The following is a 15533-nucleotide window of genomic DNA, read 5'->3' on the forward strand; positions in this document are numbered from 1 at the left end:
AAGATAAGTAGGAGTGAAGGAATATTGTATCATAGTCAGACTTTTCATGTTTAATAAATGTTTATGTTGTTGAAAGCTAATTGGCAATCCTCTGACTGTTTCTTCATATTTTCTAAACAAAGTTACATTCTTTTGAGCCAGGGTTCCATCCTGGGATCTTCCCATTCAGTTATTACATCACTGGGATTGGAACACTCATCACCTTGCTGTGGAAATATATCGCTGTTCCTTCACTGTCCCTGGGTCAGAATCCTGGTACTTCCTCCCTAACCACAGTGTGGGTGACACCATAGGGACTGCAGCAGTTCAAGAAGTCAGCTCACCACCACCTTCTCAAGGGCAATTAGGGATGGGCAATAAATGCTGACTTAGACAGAGACACACACCTTTGTTTTATTCATTAACGGGAATAAATGGGCATTGATCTCCGTAAAGGAATAGAAAATCTTAGGTAAAACCTGTTTTTAGCCCGTTTAATTTGTTTTCAATGACATCATTGCCTTCTCCCTTGTTCCTATGTCCTGCGCCTTTTACAAGGTGATGTCTGAAGGAATCGAGCCAGCCTGACTCTACTTTGTGACCTCTGACACGGTTATCAATCCCCAGACTGGTACGGAGACCTTTATCACCTCAAACAAACACGTCTGTCTCACAGTTCGAGGTTAGTTCTCCTGGACAATTCATTTTGCAGCCATTGCTAATTCTGGCCAGGCTGTGACTTGACTAAATTGACCATCATGCTTTGCATTTTGAGCCCACAACACAGTTCTGTACAGTTCGGTACGGCGGCATGGTAGCACAGTGGTTGGCACTGTTGCTTCACCGCGTCAGGGTCCAAGGTTCGATTCCTTGCTTGGGTCACTGTCTGTGTGGAGTCTGCACGTTCTCCCTGTGTCTGGGTGGGTTCCCTCAGGTTTTCCGGTTTCCTCCCATAAGATGTGTTTGTTATGTGAATTGGACATTCTGGCTTCTCCCGAACAGGCGCCAGAATACGGCCACTTGGGGATTTCACACTAACTTCATTGTAGTGTTATGTAAGCCTACTTGTGACAATAAAGATTATTAAATTAAATTCTTCAGATATCCCGTCTGGGTCCTTCTATCACAGGGGTGGGCAAACTACAGCCCGTGGGCCAAAGGTCTTTATGCGGCCCACCAAGATCAAGTCATTTTTTTAAAAAACATTAAAAAAAATTTTTTTTTATAAGGTTAATGTGGGGGGCTGTTGGGTTACTGGTATAGGTGGATACATTGACTTGAGTAGGGTGATGATTGCTCGGCACAACATCGAGGGCCGAAGGGCCTGTTCTGTGCTGTTCTATGTTCTATATGAGGCGCCCAGAATCATAACCGGGTGAAGCGCCATTTTTGAAAAGTAGAGATAAAGAGGGATAAAGGCAGGATGCCGCCGGGGGAAGGGCTGAGGTATATGCCGCACGCTAATTGGTTACAACCGGGACTATTAATACTATGCGGCCCTTTAAAATTGTGAATTTCTGAATGTGGCCCTTGCACGGAAAAGTTTGCCCACCCCTGTTCTATCACCTCGATGTTCCACGTTACCACCATGAGACAGACTCCACACACAGGGTTACCCCACAACATGTCTACACTGATTAATATTAAAGAAATAAAGAGACAGTTAAAAACTGATTGCATTAAAAAGGTAGATAATAATCTTTATTAGTGTCACAAGTAGGCTCACCTCAGCATTGCAGTGAAGTAACTGTGAAAATCGCCTCGTTTCCACACTTCAGCGCCTCTTCGGGTACACGGAGGGAGAGTTCAGAATGTTCAATTCACCGAACAACACGTCTTTCGCGACTTGTGGGAGGAAACTGGAGCACCCGGAGGAAACGCACGCAGACACAGATAACACGTAGGCGTCCAATAGAGCCGTTGAGTTAAAAGTAGGTAAATTATGCTGAACCTATATCAATCACTATTTAACCCACAATGGGAGTATTTTGTTCATATATCGTCAGCACACTTTAGAAAGTGTGATGGTCCTTGAGAAAGTGCAGAGGAGATTTATCAGAATGGTTCCAGCAATGAGGTATTTGAGCTCCACGGTCGGGTTCGAGAAGCTGGAGTTGTTCTCCGTGGAATGAAGGAGGATGAGGGGGGATCTGACAGAGGTGAACACCGATACGACAGATTTAGCTCAAGTAGACAAGCAAATTGGTCAGGATCAAAAGACTGTTGGAGGCAACAGCATTGGTAAATGTCACCTTTTATTGCACATTCTTCTAACTATATACAGTTGGAGGCTTAGCACGAGGCTTCACATAGAACCATCTCTCAGCATGCTCTTATCATGTGATCTTATATCACTGATAATGGAGATTTCTGTATTTAATATTAACCTTTTATACTGTACCAAGCCTTTAGTCAGCCCTCCTAACATCCCCTTTGACTCAGTGTCAATTGTCTGATTTGTCAGTTCATGTTTCTGAAAATCTCCTCAGAACACTCTCCTACATTAAAGGTCTGTTGTATATGCAAGTTCTTTTTAAATCACATTGTAACAGACTGGGGAAGTCAGGATTAGAATAATATCGGAGTCAATGGAGTTAGGTCACAGATCAGCCATGACCTAAATAAATAAGGGAACAGACTCGAGAGGGATAAATGACCTCCTCCTGTTCCCATGTTCGGAATAAACCTGGACTCAAACACCAGCTGTTGAGTGGAAAGTGATGGGAGAGCTGGGAGAAGACACTTCACCAGAAAGCAACACTGGAGCAGAGTTAGCGAGTGGGAGAGGTCTGGGGAGAATTACACAGGAGCTGGAGTTGGTTGTTCAGCCATGTCCTGCCATTCAGTTAGACCCTGGCTGATCAATGAGTTTCTCATCAAGATGTATGTGATTCTATCCAGTATATTAACTCCGGCCCAGTTTTAAGGAAAGTTACCATCAGCAGAAACAAACCAGAATACATACGAATTAGGAACCGGAGTAGCCACTCGGCCCCTTGAGACCGCTCCACCATTCCGTAATATCATTGCTGATCTGATTGTGGCCTCGACTCCACTTTCCTTCCTCCCCACGAAACCCTTTGACTCCCTCACCAGTGAAGGATCTGTTTAATTCAGGCTTCAAACTATTCAGCGACCCAGCCTCCAGCACTCTCTGTGGAAGAGAATTCCAGACTATTGATCCTCTGAGTGAAAAAGGTTCTCATCTCCATCTTAAATAGGACACCCCTTATTTTTAAACTATTACCCTGATTCTAATCTCTCCACAATGAACACCCAGCCTGTCAATTCCCCTCAGAATCTCATGTTTCAATCAGATGCCCTCTCATTCTTCCAAACTGCAGTGAATACAGGCCCAGCCTGTCCATGTTTTCCTCTTATGATAACCCCTCATCCAGTCAAGTGAACCTTCTCTGACCTGATTCGAATTAAATTATGTCCTTTCTTTAATAAGGAGACCAAAACCGTACACAGTACTTTGGATGTGGTCTCACCAATACCCTGTACAACTGCAGTACTTTCCCCTTGCAATAAACAGCAACATTTCCTTTACCTTCCCAATTGTGTACTGTATCTGCAGAGTAACTGGTCCTGATTCATGTATCAGTACACCCAGATCCCTCTGTACCTCGGAGCTGCAATCTCTGTGTATTTAAATAAGCAATGCAAGATGGTGCCGGAGTGTGGCGACTCTCTGTGAGCTCTCTCACACAGATCCACTTCTTACATCTCCGATAATCATACTAATCTCTGAAAACTTAATTCTAACACTAACACTATCACTGACCTTTCTCTTTTACATTCTCTTCACACATCTTCTCTACTGAGTAATACTACACTCCGTATGCTTCACCCTATGTCTGTGTCTATATATTTACATTGTGTATTTTATGTTTGCCCTATGTATTTTCTTTTCATGTACGGAATGATCTGCCTGAGCTGTGCGCAGAGCAATATTTTTCACCGTACCTCGTTACACGTGACAATAAATTCAATCCAATATGTTGCTTTTTTATTCTTCCTGTCAAAGTGAACAAGTTCAAATTTCCCCACATTATGCTCAATCTGCACCGATTACTGACTCCTTATGGTTACTCACCATACAAGGTACTCCATACCTTTGTAGCAACAGCAAATTTTGCAACCGTACTTTCAACCCTGTCAACCAAGTCCTGAAAATAGTTGAGCCTTCAGTACCGATCCCTGTGGCAGTCCACAGGTTACATCAAAAATGACTCGTTTTTATCTCCACAGTATTTCCTATTCACTAACCAATCCTCTGTCCATGCTGTTACCAGCTACACAATGGGCTTTTATTTTGTGGGGTGAACATTAAGTGGCACCTTGTCAAGTGCCTACTGGAAATCTAAATACATCACATCCACAAGTCCCCCTTTATCCACATTGCTTGTTACTTCCTCAAAGAACTCCAATAAATTGGTCAAACATGATTTCCCGTTCATAAATTATATTGATTCTGCCTAATTGCACTGAGATTATCTAAGTGCCCACTCCAACCTCCTTAATAACAGAATGAACATGGTTCAGTCCTGCATGGGATTAAAAGCAGCAGCAACAGCAGAATCTAACCCCTGCAGTGACTTGTGAACTCGCTGGTGTCTCAGCAGATTGGATGACCGAGCAAATCTCTTCCCACACATGGAGCAGGTGAATGCTCTCTCTCCAGTGTGAACCTGCTGGTGGCTCAGCAGGTGGGAAGACTGAGCAAATCTCTTCCCACATATCAGGCAGGTGAATGACCTCTCCCCAGTGTGAACTTGTTGGTGTCTCAGAAGGTCCTTTGTGCTCTTAAAGCTTTTCTCACAGTCAGAACATTTAAACGGTCTCTGCTCAGTGTGAACAAGTTGATGTACAGCAAGCTGGGATGGCTGCGTGAATCCTTTCCCACACATGGAGCAAGTGAACGGTCTCTCCCCAGTGTGAATTCGCTCATGGATCAGAAGGTGGGGTGAATCAATAAATCCCTTCCCACACACAGAGCAAATGAATATCCTCTCTCTAGTGTGAACTCGCTGGTGTCTCAGACGGTGGGATGAATGGGTGAATCCCTTCCCACACACAGAGCAGGTGAATGGCCTCTCTCCAGTGTGAACTCGCTGGTGTGTCACCAGATCCTGTTTGCTTTTAAAGCTCTTCCCACAGTCAGAACATTGAAATGGTCTCTGATCAGAGTGAACTCGCTGGTGTGTCTGTAGCTGAGATAAACGTCCGAATCTCCTCTGACAGAGAGAACAGGTGAACGGCTTCTCCCCAGTGTGTGTGCGTTGATGGGCTTGTAAATCATTTTTACTTTTAAAACACTTCTCACAGTGCGAACATTGAAAAGGTCTCTTATCAGAGTGAACCAGTTGGTGTGTTAGAAGGTGGGATGACTGAGTGAATCCCTTCCCACACACTGAGCAGGTGAAAGGCCTCACCTCCATATGAGTGCGCTGGTGTCTCAGCAAGTCCTTTGTGCTTTTAAAGCTTTTGTCACAATCAGAACATTTAAATGGTCTCTGATCAGAGTGAACTTGCTGGTGAATCAGGAGGCTTGATAAAGCATTACATCCCTTCCCACATTCCAGGCAAGTGAATGGCCTCTCGTCAGTATGAACACGCTGATGTGTATACAGGCTGGATGAGTAAGCAAATCCTTTCCCACACACTGGACAGGTGAACGGCCTCTCTCCAGTGTGAATACGTCGATGAATATCCAATGCAGATGGGTAATTGAATCCCTTCCCACAGTCCCCACATTTCAAAGGTTTCTCCATGATGTGAGTGTCCTCGTGCGTCTCCAACTTGGATAATGTTGAAGCCTCGTTGACACAGAATATGTCCAGGGTGACTACTCACTGTGAATGCTGTGGTTTTGCTTTCAGGCTGGTGAAAGCTCTTTCCAGGTTCAGCACATTGGAACCTCTCTCTCGGGTATTTGTGTTTCTCGGTGCTTTCTCAGTAACACTGATGGCTCAGATCTTTTCCCACAGGCGGAACATAGATTTCTCCTTCTGTATACAAAGGCTGATGATATTCAGGTTCTGATTAATCAAATCACTGAAGCATCTTGATGTGAAATTTGGTTTCAGTTTCATGTCTGTAAATCCTCTGATATCCTGTAAAAATAATTTTACAAAATCCATCACCGACAGGATACAGGGGGCTTGGGGCCTCCAGCGGGTGTTTGTGAATCCTCCCGGCCCACCTGCCAGGGTTTCCTTCCTTGCCAGAGATCAGAGTCCTCATTGATTTGAGTGCAAAGTGTAAGCTCTTATTTATTATCCCCCCTCCCCCATCCTGTGATGTGAACCATCCCCCAGTGTGTGAAGCAGGATGGTGCCCGTTAACCTGGGCCTGTTCCCGGGAGGGAGGGAGAAGCTCCGCAGCTGCAAACCAGGGAGCTGACAATGATGGTGAAGGGTTTGCGGATCCACAAAGTGTTTCCAAATCCTCCCACCGACCGCCTGACGCTGACTCCGCTTCTCCGGGACAAAGGGCCGAGGCAATATTAACACTGCGCATGCTCGAAATTCTTTGCCAATGCACCTGCGCACCGTTGTCCAGCTCCAGCAGCGACACTGCGCATGCTTCAAATTGCAGGGGAGTGATTGGCGGCAGATCTCAACCAATAGAAAGCGGGGAAGGGCTGGAGGACCGAAAGGGAGCGGCTGGTCCTCCAACCAATCGGACTGAAGAAGGGGCGGGACCAAGCTGGGAGATGGGAATACTCAGTGTGCGTAATGGCGGTGGTGAGATGTTTGTTTTTCTGATCTGCAATCGGTGCGTATGGCGGTTCAGAGGGAGCAAAGGACCCAGTGGGTGGGCGAAACGGCTTCCTAAATATGTTGTGCAAACCGCAAATCCTAAAAAAGAACCGATCAACCCTCTCTTCCCCTCCCATTTGTATGGGGCTCCAACTGATTGGGCGTGTTGACGGCCGCCATCTTAATTGGGGTAATATGCAGCAGGGCGCATGCGTGATCGCCATCTTTGTAGGGGGCAATGTTTCAACGACTGGCAGGATCTTGTTACCCATTATTCAGATTGGAGACACAGGGCGAAATTCTCCGCAACGGCCGACGCCGGAGTGAAACCCGGAGTGTCGGAGGCTGCTCCTCTCCCCCTATTCCCTCTCCCCTGGGGGGGGCTAGGAGTGGCGTTGCGGGAAACTCGGCCGCCGGGCCTTGACGCTTGCCTCAAAGCGGCGCGCCGAGAATGACGAGGCCGGCGGCGCCTAAGTGACATCAGCCGCACACGCGCGGTTGCCGTCTTCCCCACCGCTGCCCCGCAAGACGTGGTGGCTTGATCTTGCGGGCCGGCAGAGGGGAAAGAGTGAGGCGTTTACAGACGCCGGCGCCTGCGGGCACTGATAGCGGGCCAGTCCTCTCTTGAACACGTCCACGGTGCTCGATCCCCTCTCCGCCCCCCACAGGCCCCACACTGACCTGTCGCACGCTGTTCACGCCGGCAGCGACCAGGTGTGATTGCCGCCGGCGTGAACCCATCAGGGTCGTCAGGCCGCTAAGCCCATCCGGGCCGAAGAATCGCCGGGAAAAACGGCGAGCGGCGATTCTCCGAGCGGCATGTCGCAAAACGCGACACGCCATTTGGGGGGGGGGGGGGTGGGAGAGTCGCGGGGGGTTGCCACAGCGGCTCTCCCGTGATTCTCCCACCCGGCGTGTGGGGAGCGGAGAATCGCGCCCACAGTATTAGCCTTTAGTCCCAATGTCTTATTGTTGAGGAAAATGCAGAAGGAAGAGGAAGCAAATCCTGCTGTCCAGATTGAACTACCTCATGGAGTTAAAGGCATCTTATTCGGATGCTGGAATCTGAAACAAAAACAGAAAATACTGAACAATCTTGTCATGTCGGGGATGTTTAGCACAGGGCTAAATCACTGGCTTTGAAAGCAGGCCAGCAGCACGGTTCGATTCCCGTAACAGCCTCCCCGAACAGGTGCTGGAATGTGGCGACTAGGGGCTTTTCACAGTAACTTGATTTGAAGCCTACTCATGACAATAAGCGATTTTCATTACTTCATTTTCATGTCTGACAGCATCTGTGGAGAGAGAAGGGAGCTAATGTTGAGTCTGGATGACCCTTTGTCAAAGCTAGAGAATTGGAAATAGGGTCAAATTTATACTGTGTGGCTGGCGTGGAGCGATGGGGCTGGATAGTGGGCCAGCAATAAGTGGTGTGTGCAAAGATCTGCAGTCACAGTTCAGTCACATGGAGATCCATAGCAGAAAAACACTACCCTGAGGAGATATCATCCTTGAATCAAGGGTCTGCTGATGATAATGACAAGGGGCCAAGTGCAGCAGGGAGCATGCATTGGCAGCAGGAGGAGAGAATGTAGTGAATTTCTATCCCAGACTGACAGAGATGGATTTTGGAAACTCCTTTTACAGGGGATTACAAGGGGAGGATTTACACATAGAAAACTCCAACCAAGAGAAATATTTGTCTATTCTGAATTTCATTTTTGGACTGACAGTGATGGCTTTTGTAAATGTATTTTACAGGATATTGGAAGATGATTTGCAGACAGGAAATTCAAATCTCACATCTCAGTCTGACTGCATCGTTCGATTTATCAGGAGCTGAATATGATCTCCCTTTGAGTGTAAGCATTGAGTTCAAGTTATTACCCCACACTGAGTAAAACTTCTTCCTCACATTCCCCCATGTAGATATTGCTCAAAATATTAAATCTGTGTCATGTAATCTTTTACAATCAGCGGATAGGAACAGCATTTGTTGAACACCCTTGTCTAAACCTAACAATCTTGTGCACTTCTATCAATTTCCCCTCAATCTCCACAAGACCATAAGAAATAGGAAGAGGGGTGTGACATTCAGCCCTTTGAGTCTGCTGGATCGAGTTAGGAAACACCAAGGGCAAAAAGCATTCATAGGGGAGGTAGTCAACCACTCACTGAGTCCACTTTCCTGCCTTCTCTCTGTAACCCTTCATTCCCCAACTGATTAAAAACCCATCGATCTTGGCCTTGACAATGCTCTCTCGTTGGTTCCTCGGCATATTGGTCGAGAAAACCATCCCTTAGAAATTTCAAGAAATCCTCCTCCATCGCATTGCTACCAGTTTGATTAGCCTAATCAATATGCAGATTGAAGTCACCCATGATCACAGATTCCCTGATCACATGTATCTCTGATTTCCTGTCTGATGCTATTTCAACATTAACAGTGCAGTTTGGTGGTCTGATTACCTCCCCTATGAATCCTTTTTGCCCCTTGGTGTTTCCTAACTCGATCCACACACATTCCACACTATCGGTGCTAATATCTTTCCTCAATATGATATCAATATCTTCTTTAATCAATTATACAACTTCACCGCCTTTTCCTTTCTGTCTGTCCTTCCTAAAAACTGAATAGCCTTCAATGTTTAGTTCCCATCCTTGGAGCCATGTCTCTGTAATCCCAACTGTACATACTCCTTTACATCTATCTGCGCAACTAATTCATCCATTTTAGTTCCAGTGCTCCGAGCATTCAGGTACAAAACCTTAAACATCCCTTGACCGGTCTCTACTATTTTAAAAATAAATTTAGTGTACCCAATTCATTTTTTCCAATTAAGGGGCAATTTAGTGTGTCCAATCCACCTAGCCTGTACATCTTTGGGTTGTGGGGGCGAAACCCATGCAAACACGGGGAGAATGTGCAAACTCCATACGGACAGTGACCCACAGCCGGGATGGAACCTGGGACCTCTGCGCCGTGAGGCTGCAGGGCTAACTCACTGCACCACCGTGCTGCCCTTTCCTACTATTTTTTTTACTGTGTTCTTATCTGATTCTGGCCCTTGATTTATCTGCCCATCACTTTTCTTATTTTTCTTTCTGTCTTTTTCCCTTGTTCTTGATTTCTCTCTGCTCTGAATCCTTACATAGGTTCCCATCCCCCTGCCATATTAGTTTAAACCCCCCACCTCCCACTACCACTCCAGCAACTACCATGTCCTTCATAATTTTTTTACACCTCAATCAGTTCCCCCTCAGCCTTGCTGCTCTCAGAAAAACAACCCCAGTCTATCCAGCCGCTACTCATAACTGAAATACTCCAGCTCCGGCAACATCCTGATGAATCTCCTCTCTAGTGCCTATCCTATGGCGACCAGAACTGCACACAGTTCTCTAGCTGTGGCCCAGCCAGTGTTTTATACAGCTCCATCATAACCTCCCTGCTCTTATATTCTCAATCTAAGCTAATACAGACAAATATCACATAAGCCTTCTTAACTACCTTCTCCACCTGTCCTGCTGCCTTCAGGCATCAATGGGCATGCATCCCAAAGTCCCTCTGGTCCTCTATGCTTCCTCATGCCCTACCGTTCAGTGTGTATATCCTTGCCTTGTTCATCCTCGCAAAATGCATCACATCAGACTTTTCAGAGTTAAACTCCATTTGCTCCTGTTCTACCCATCTCACCAGCCCGACTATATCGTCCTGTATTCTAAGGCTTTCCTCCTCGCTATTTACCACACCACCATTATTCATGTCATCTGCAAACTTACCTCCCACATTTACATCCAGATCATTAATGTACACTACAAACAGCAAGAGACCCAGCACTGATCCCAACAGTACACCATTGGACACAGTGATCCAGTCACAAAACAACGTTCAACCATCACCCTCCGCCTCTCAACCAATTTTGGATCCAATTTGCCGAATTGCTCTGGATTCCATGGGCTTCTTCACCAGTCTCCCAGAGAAGACCTTGTCAATAGCCATACTGAAGTCCATATAGACTGTGTCATCTACACACCTAGTCACCTCCTCAAAACATTCAATCACATCTGTTAGACATGATCGCCCCCTGACAAAGCCACGATGACTATACTTGATCAATCCTTGCCTCTCCAAGTGGAGATTAATTCTGTCCCTCAGAATTCTTTCCTATGTTTTCCCTACCACTGTTGTATGACTCACACTGAAATTTCCTTGTTTATCCCTACTTCCCTCCTTGAATAATGCCATCACATACTCTGTCCTCAAGTCCTCTGGCACATCTCCTGTGGCCAGAGAGGATTTTAAAAATAGTGTTAGAGCCTCTGCAATCTCCTACCTTGCCTCATACAGCAGCCTGGGACACATCGCCTCTGAGTCTGAGGATTGGTCCACTTTTATACCTGCAAAAACGCTCACTCCTCCTCCCTCTCTGTGCTAACCTGTTCAGCTATATCACAGTGGACCTCCCTGATTTCAATATCTACATCGTCCTTCTCCACAGTGAACACAGATGCAAAATACTCATTAAAATCTCACCCACATCTTCCGGCTCCACATACAGATTACCACTTTGGTCCTTAACGGGCCCTTCTCTTTCCCTTGTTACCCTCTTGCCCTTAACATACTTGTAAAACACTTTGGAATTCTCCTTTATTTTATCCGCCAGCATTGTTCATGTCACCTCTTTACTCTCCGAATTTATTTCATTACGTACCCCTCTGCACTTGCTACAATCCTCAGGCATCCACCGTCTTGGGTCTCCTGCCTCCCTTTTTTTCCTGATCCAATTCTGTGTACCCCTTGATCCCCAGGGTACTCGGAACATTTTGGTCCCAGCCTTTATCTTCATGAGAATATGTTGGCCCTGTACTTTCTCTATTTCCTTTCTGAATGACCCCCACTGCTGTATCAGATTTCCCTGTCAGTAGCTGCTGCCAGTTTGCTTTGGTCAGATCCTGTTGTATCACATTGAAGTCAGCCTTCACCCAATTCAGAACCTTTATTTCCAGTGAGTTTTCCTTTTCCATAACAACATAAACCTTACCAGTTATGGTCACAATCACTTCCACTGACTATTAATACCCTATTATTTTACACTTCTCTGGGATTTGCCAACATATCTGCTCTTCCACCTCTCCCTTACTGCTTGTTTGGGGACCAATGACGCACTCCCAGAAACATGATTGTCCCCTTTTTGTTGTTATGTTCCACCGGGATGGCCTCAGTTGAGGTGTCTGCTGAGGTATCATCCTTCCCGGATGGCCTCAGTTGAGATGTCTGCTGAGATATCATCCTTCCCGGATGGCCTCAGTTGAGGTGTCTGCTGAGATATCATCCTTCCTGGATGGCCTCAGTTGAGGTGTCTGCTGAGATATCATCCTTCCCGGATAGCCTCAGTGGTGGTGTCTGCTGAGGTATCATCCTTCCTGGATGGCCTGAGTTGAGATGTCTGCTGAGACATCATCCTTCCCGGATGGCCTCAGTTGAGATGTCAGCTGAGATACCATCCTTCCCGGATGGCCTGAGTTGAGGTACCTGCTGGGATACCATCCTTCCCGGATGGCCTGAGTTGAGGTGTCTGCTGAGATATCATCCTTCCTCACTGCAGTAATTGGCTCCTTGATCAATATTGCAGCTCACGTCGTCTTTTACACCTCCGCCTTTATCACCTGATGATTCTATACCTTGGACAGCTGCCAATCTTGTTCCTCCCTGAACCATGTCTGTATTCCCTTGCCTTGTTAGTCCTCCCAAAATGCATGGCCTCACACTTTCAGGGTTAAATTCCATTTGCCTCTATTCTGTCCATCTAACCAGCCTGTCTGTCTATATCATCCTGTAATCTAAGGCTTTCCTCCTCACTATTTACCACACCGCCAATTTTCATGTTATCTGCAAACTTACTGCTCATGCCTCCCACATTCACACCCAGATCATTAATGTGCAATACAAACAGCACCGATTCCTATGGTACACCACTGGACCCAGGCTTCCAGTCACAGAAACAACCTCCAACCATCACACTCTGCATTCTGCCATTTTACCCATTTTGTATCCAATTTTCCAAATTGTCTCGAAACTGAACTGAGCTCGTCATATAAATACTGTGGCTGCAAGAGCAGGTCAGAGGCTAGAAATGCTACGGTGAGTAACTCACCACCTGGGACCAAAGACAGCGGCTTCAGTCTTCCCCATATGTAAATGGAGGAAAATTGTGCTCATCCAGTGCTGGACGTGGACAAGTCAGGATAGTGTGTAACTTGGAGAGCGTGGAGGTGATGTTGTTCACACACACCTGACACCCTGCTCCTTCTAGGAGATGATGGTTGAGGGTTTGGGAGATTCTGGTAAAGTCCTGATTGATTTGTACAAATATAAAATCCCTCTCTTGCTTCTGCTCCCAATCCTCCCTCACTCCCCTCCCCCCATAGAGGCCAGAGTCTTGAGTCAGCCCAGACAGAGGAGGTGGGGAAGAGGCAGGTTCCCTTCACTGAAGGATAGTAAGAAGTCTTACAACACCAGGTTAAAGTCAAACAGGTTTGTTTCAGATCACTAGCTTTCAGAGCACTGCTCCTTTCTCAGGTGAATTCACCTAAGGAGCAGTGCTCCGAAAGCTAGTGATTTGAAACAAACCTGTTGGACTTTAACCTGGTGTTGTAAGACTTCTTACTGTGCTCACCCCAGTCCAAAGCCAGCATCTCCACATCGTCACTGAAGGATATCAGTGAATCAGTTGGATTTTTACAAAAATCCAGCAGTTTTCAAGGTCACTTTTTCCCAGTGCCGGCCCCATAAATGACCAGATTCATTCAGCTCAATTCCACAAGCTGCCTTTGTGATTTTTGTGGGTTCTCTCTCACTGTTTTTCTGTTTTAAATCAATTTCACAGGGCATTAGACAGGGAGGATTTGCAGTCAGGAAACTCAAACCACATCGGGAGCTGACAGTTGTCCAATTTATCCTGCCCTGAATATCATCGAGTTTGAACATGGAAGGGAAAAGCACCGATCATACTGGGGAGAAACCGTACACGTGTTCTGTGTGTGGACAAGGCTTCAGTCAATCGTCAGGCTTGAGGAGACACAAACACATTCACACTGGGAAGAAACGGTGGAAATGTGGGGACTGCGAGGAGGCATTTCGTTCCCCGTCTGAGCTGAAAATTCATCGATGCACTCACACCGGGGAGAGACCATTCACCTGCTCCACATGTGGTAAGGGATTCACTCAGTCATCCAACCTGCTGGCACACCAGAGAATTCACACTGGGGATAAACCATTCAACTGCTCCGAGTGTGGGAGGGAATTCGCTCATTTATCTAGCCTGCTGAGACATCAGCGAGTTCACACTGGGGAGAGGCCATTCACCTGCTCCACATGTGGGAAAGGATTCAATGATTTATCCAACCTATTGAAACACCAACGGGTTCACACTTGGGAGAAGACATTCACCTGCGCCGAGTGTGGAAAAGGATTCACTGATTCATCCAACCTGTTGAGACACCAACAAGTTCACACAGACAAGAGACCATTTAAATGTCAGAACTGTGGGAAGGGCTTTAAAGGTTCTGGGGAACTGATGTCCCATCAGCGAGTTCACACTGATGAGAGACCTTTTAAATGTCCAGACTGCGGGAAGTGCTACAAAAGGACCTGGGATCTGGTATTCCATCAACGTATTCATACTGACGAGAGACCGTTCAGGTGCTCTCACTGCGGGAATGGGTTCAGACGATCATCTGAACTCACTATGCATCAGCGAGTTCACACTGGGGAGAGGCCATTCACCTGCTCTAAATGTGGGAAGGGATTCATTCGGATATCCAACTTGCTGAGACACAAGCAAGTTCACGAGTAACGACAGTGATTGGATCTTGCTTTGAATCACATCCAGGACTCATTCATGTTCTTTGGAGTCTGTTTCTGTGTGAATAAACCCCACATCTGTTACAGTTGTTACTATTACTGATGAAAGAAAAATAAATCAGCTTTGACCTTTTAATATCTCTAACTCACGTGAATTCCTTTTAAAGTGGTCTCCCTTTCCCCCCTCACATCCTCCATCCTCACATCCAACAAGTGTGAGGAGCTCATGGAGTTTTGTTGTCATTAGCATCATCGTAGAATCCTTACAGTGCAGAAGAAGACTATTCGGCCCATCAAGTCTGTACCGACCCTCTGAAAGAACACTGTACCTGGACACAATTCCCCACCCTATCCCTGTAACCCCACCTAGGGACAATTTAGCATGGCCAATACATCTAACCTGCACAGCTTTGGACTGTGGGAGGAAACCGGAGCACCCGAAGGAAACAACACGGGAAGAATGTGAAAACTCCACACAGAGAGTCGCCCAAGACCGGAATCGAACCTGGGTCTCTGGAGATGTGAGGCAGCAGTGCTAACCACTTGCCATCATGCCACTAAGATTGAGACAATTTGATCAGCTGCCTCTGCTACTTCCTTCTCTCCAAGAACACACCAAACCAGACTGCGTCTAAAGTTCCTTATCCAAGTCCCAGATCTTACATAAGACCTGACGATATAGGACCAGAATTCGGTCATTCAGCCCATCGAATCTGCTCCACCAGTTAATTATGTCTGATTTGTTTGTCATCTCCATTCTGCTGCCGTATCCCTATAACTCCTAATCCCCTTATTAATCAAGAACCTATCTGTCTCTTTCATAAACACACTCCGTGATTTGGCCTCCACAGTCTTCTGCAGCAAAGGGTTCCTCAGATTCCCCACCCTCTGGCTGAAGAAATTCCTCCTCATCTCTGTTTTAA

At 46.4% G+C, this 15533-nt stretch overlaps 1 protein-coding gene across 1 annotated transcript in view; it reads left to right on the forward strand.

Annotated features, from left to right (window-relative positions):
- The window catches only part of LOC119961227 (oocyte zinc finger protein XlCOF6-like), a 29103-nt gene extending 14357 nt beyond the window's left edge, over positions 1–14746 (forward strand). Inside the window, exon 4 of the mRNA XM_038788677.1 lies at positions 13716–14746. Coding sequence (XP_038644605.1) covers positions 13716–14602 — 887 coding nt within the window. The 3' untranslated portion in view covers positions 14603–14746. The remainder of the gene's footprint in view (positions 1–13715) is intronic.
- Positions 14747–15533: the final 787 nt, after the last annotated feature.

Source organism: Scyliorhinus canicula, unplaced genomic scaffold (assembly GCF_902713615.1).
Source record: "Scyliorhinus canicula unplaced genomic scaffold, sScyCan1.1, whole genome shotgun sequence".
Lineage (NCBI taxonomy): Eukaryota > Metazoa > Chordata > Chondrichthyes > Carcharhiniformes > Scyliorhinidae > Scyliorhinus > Scyliorhinus canicula.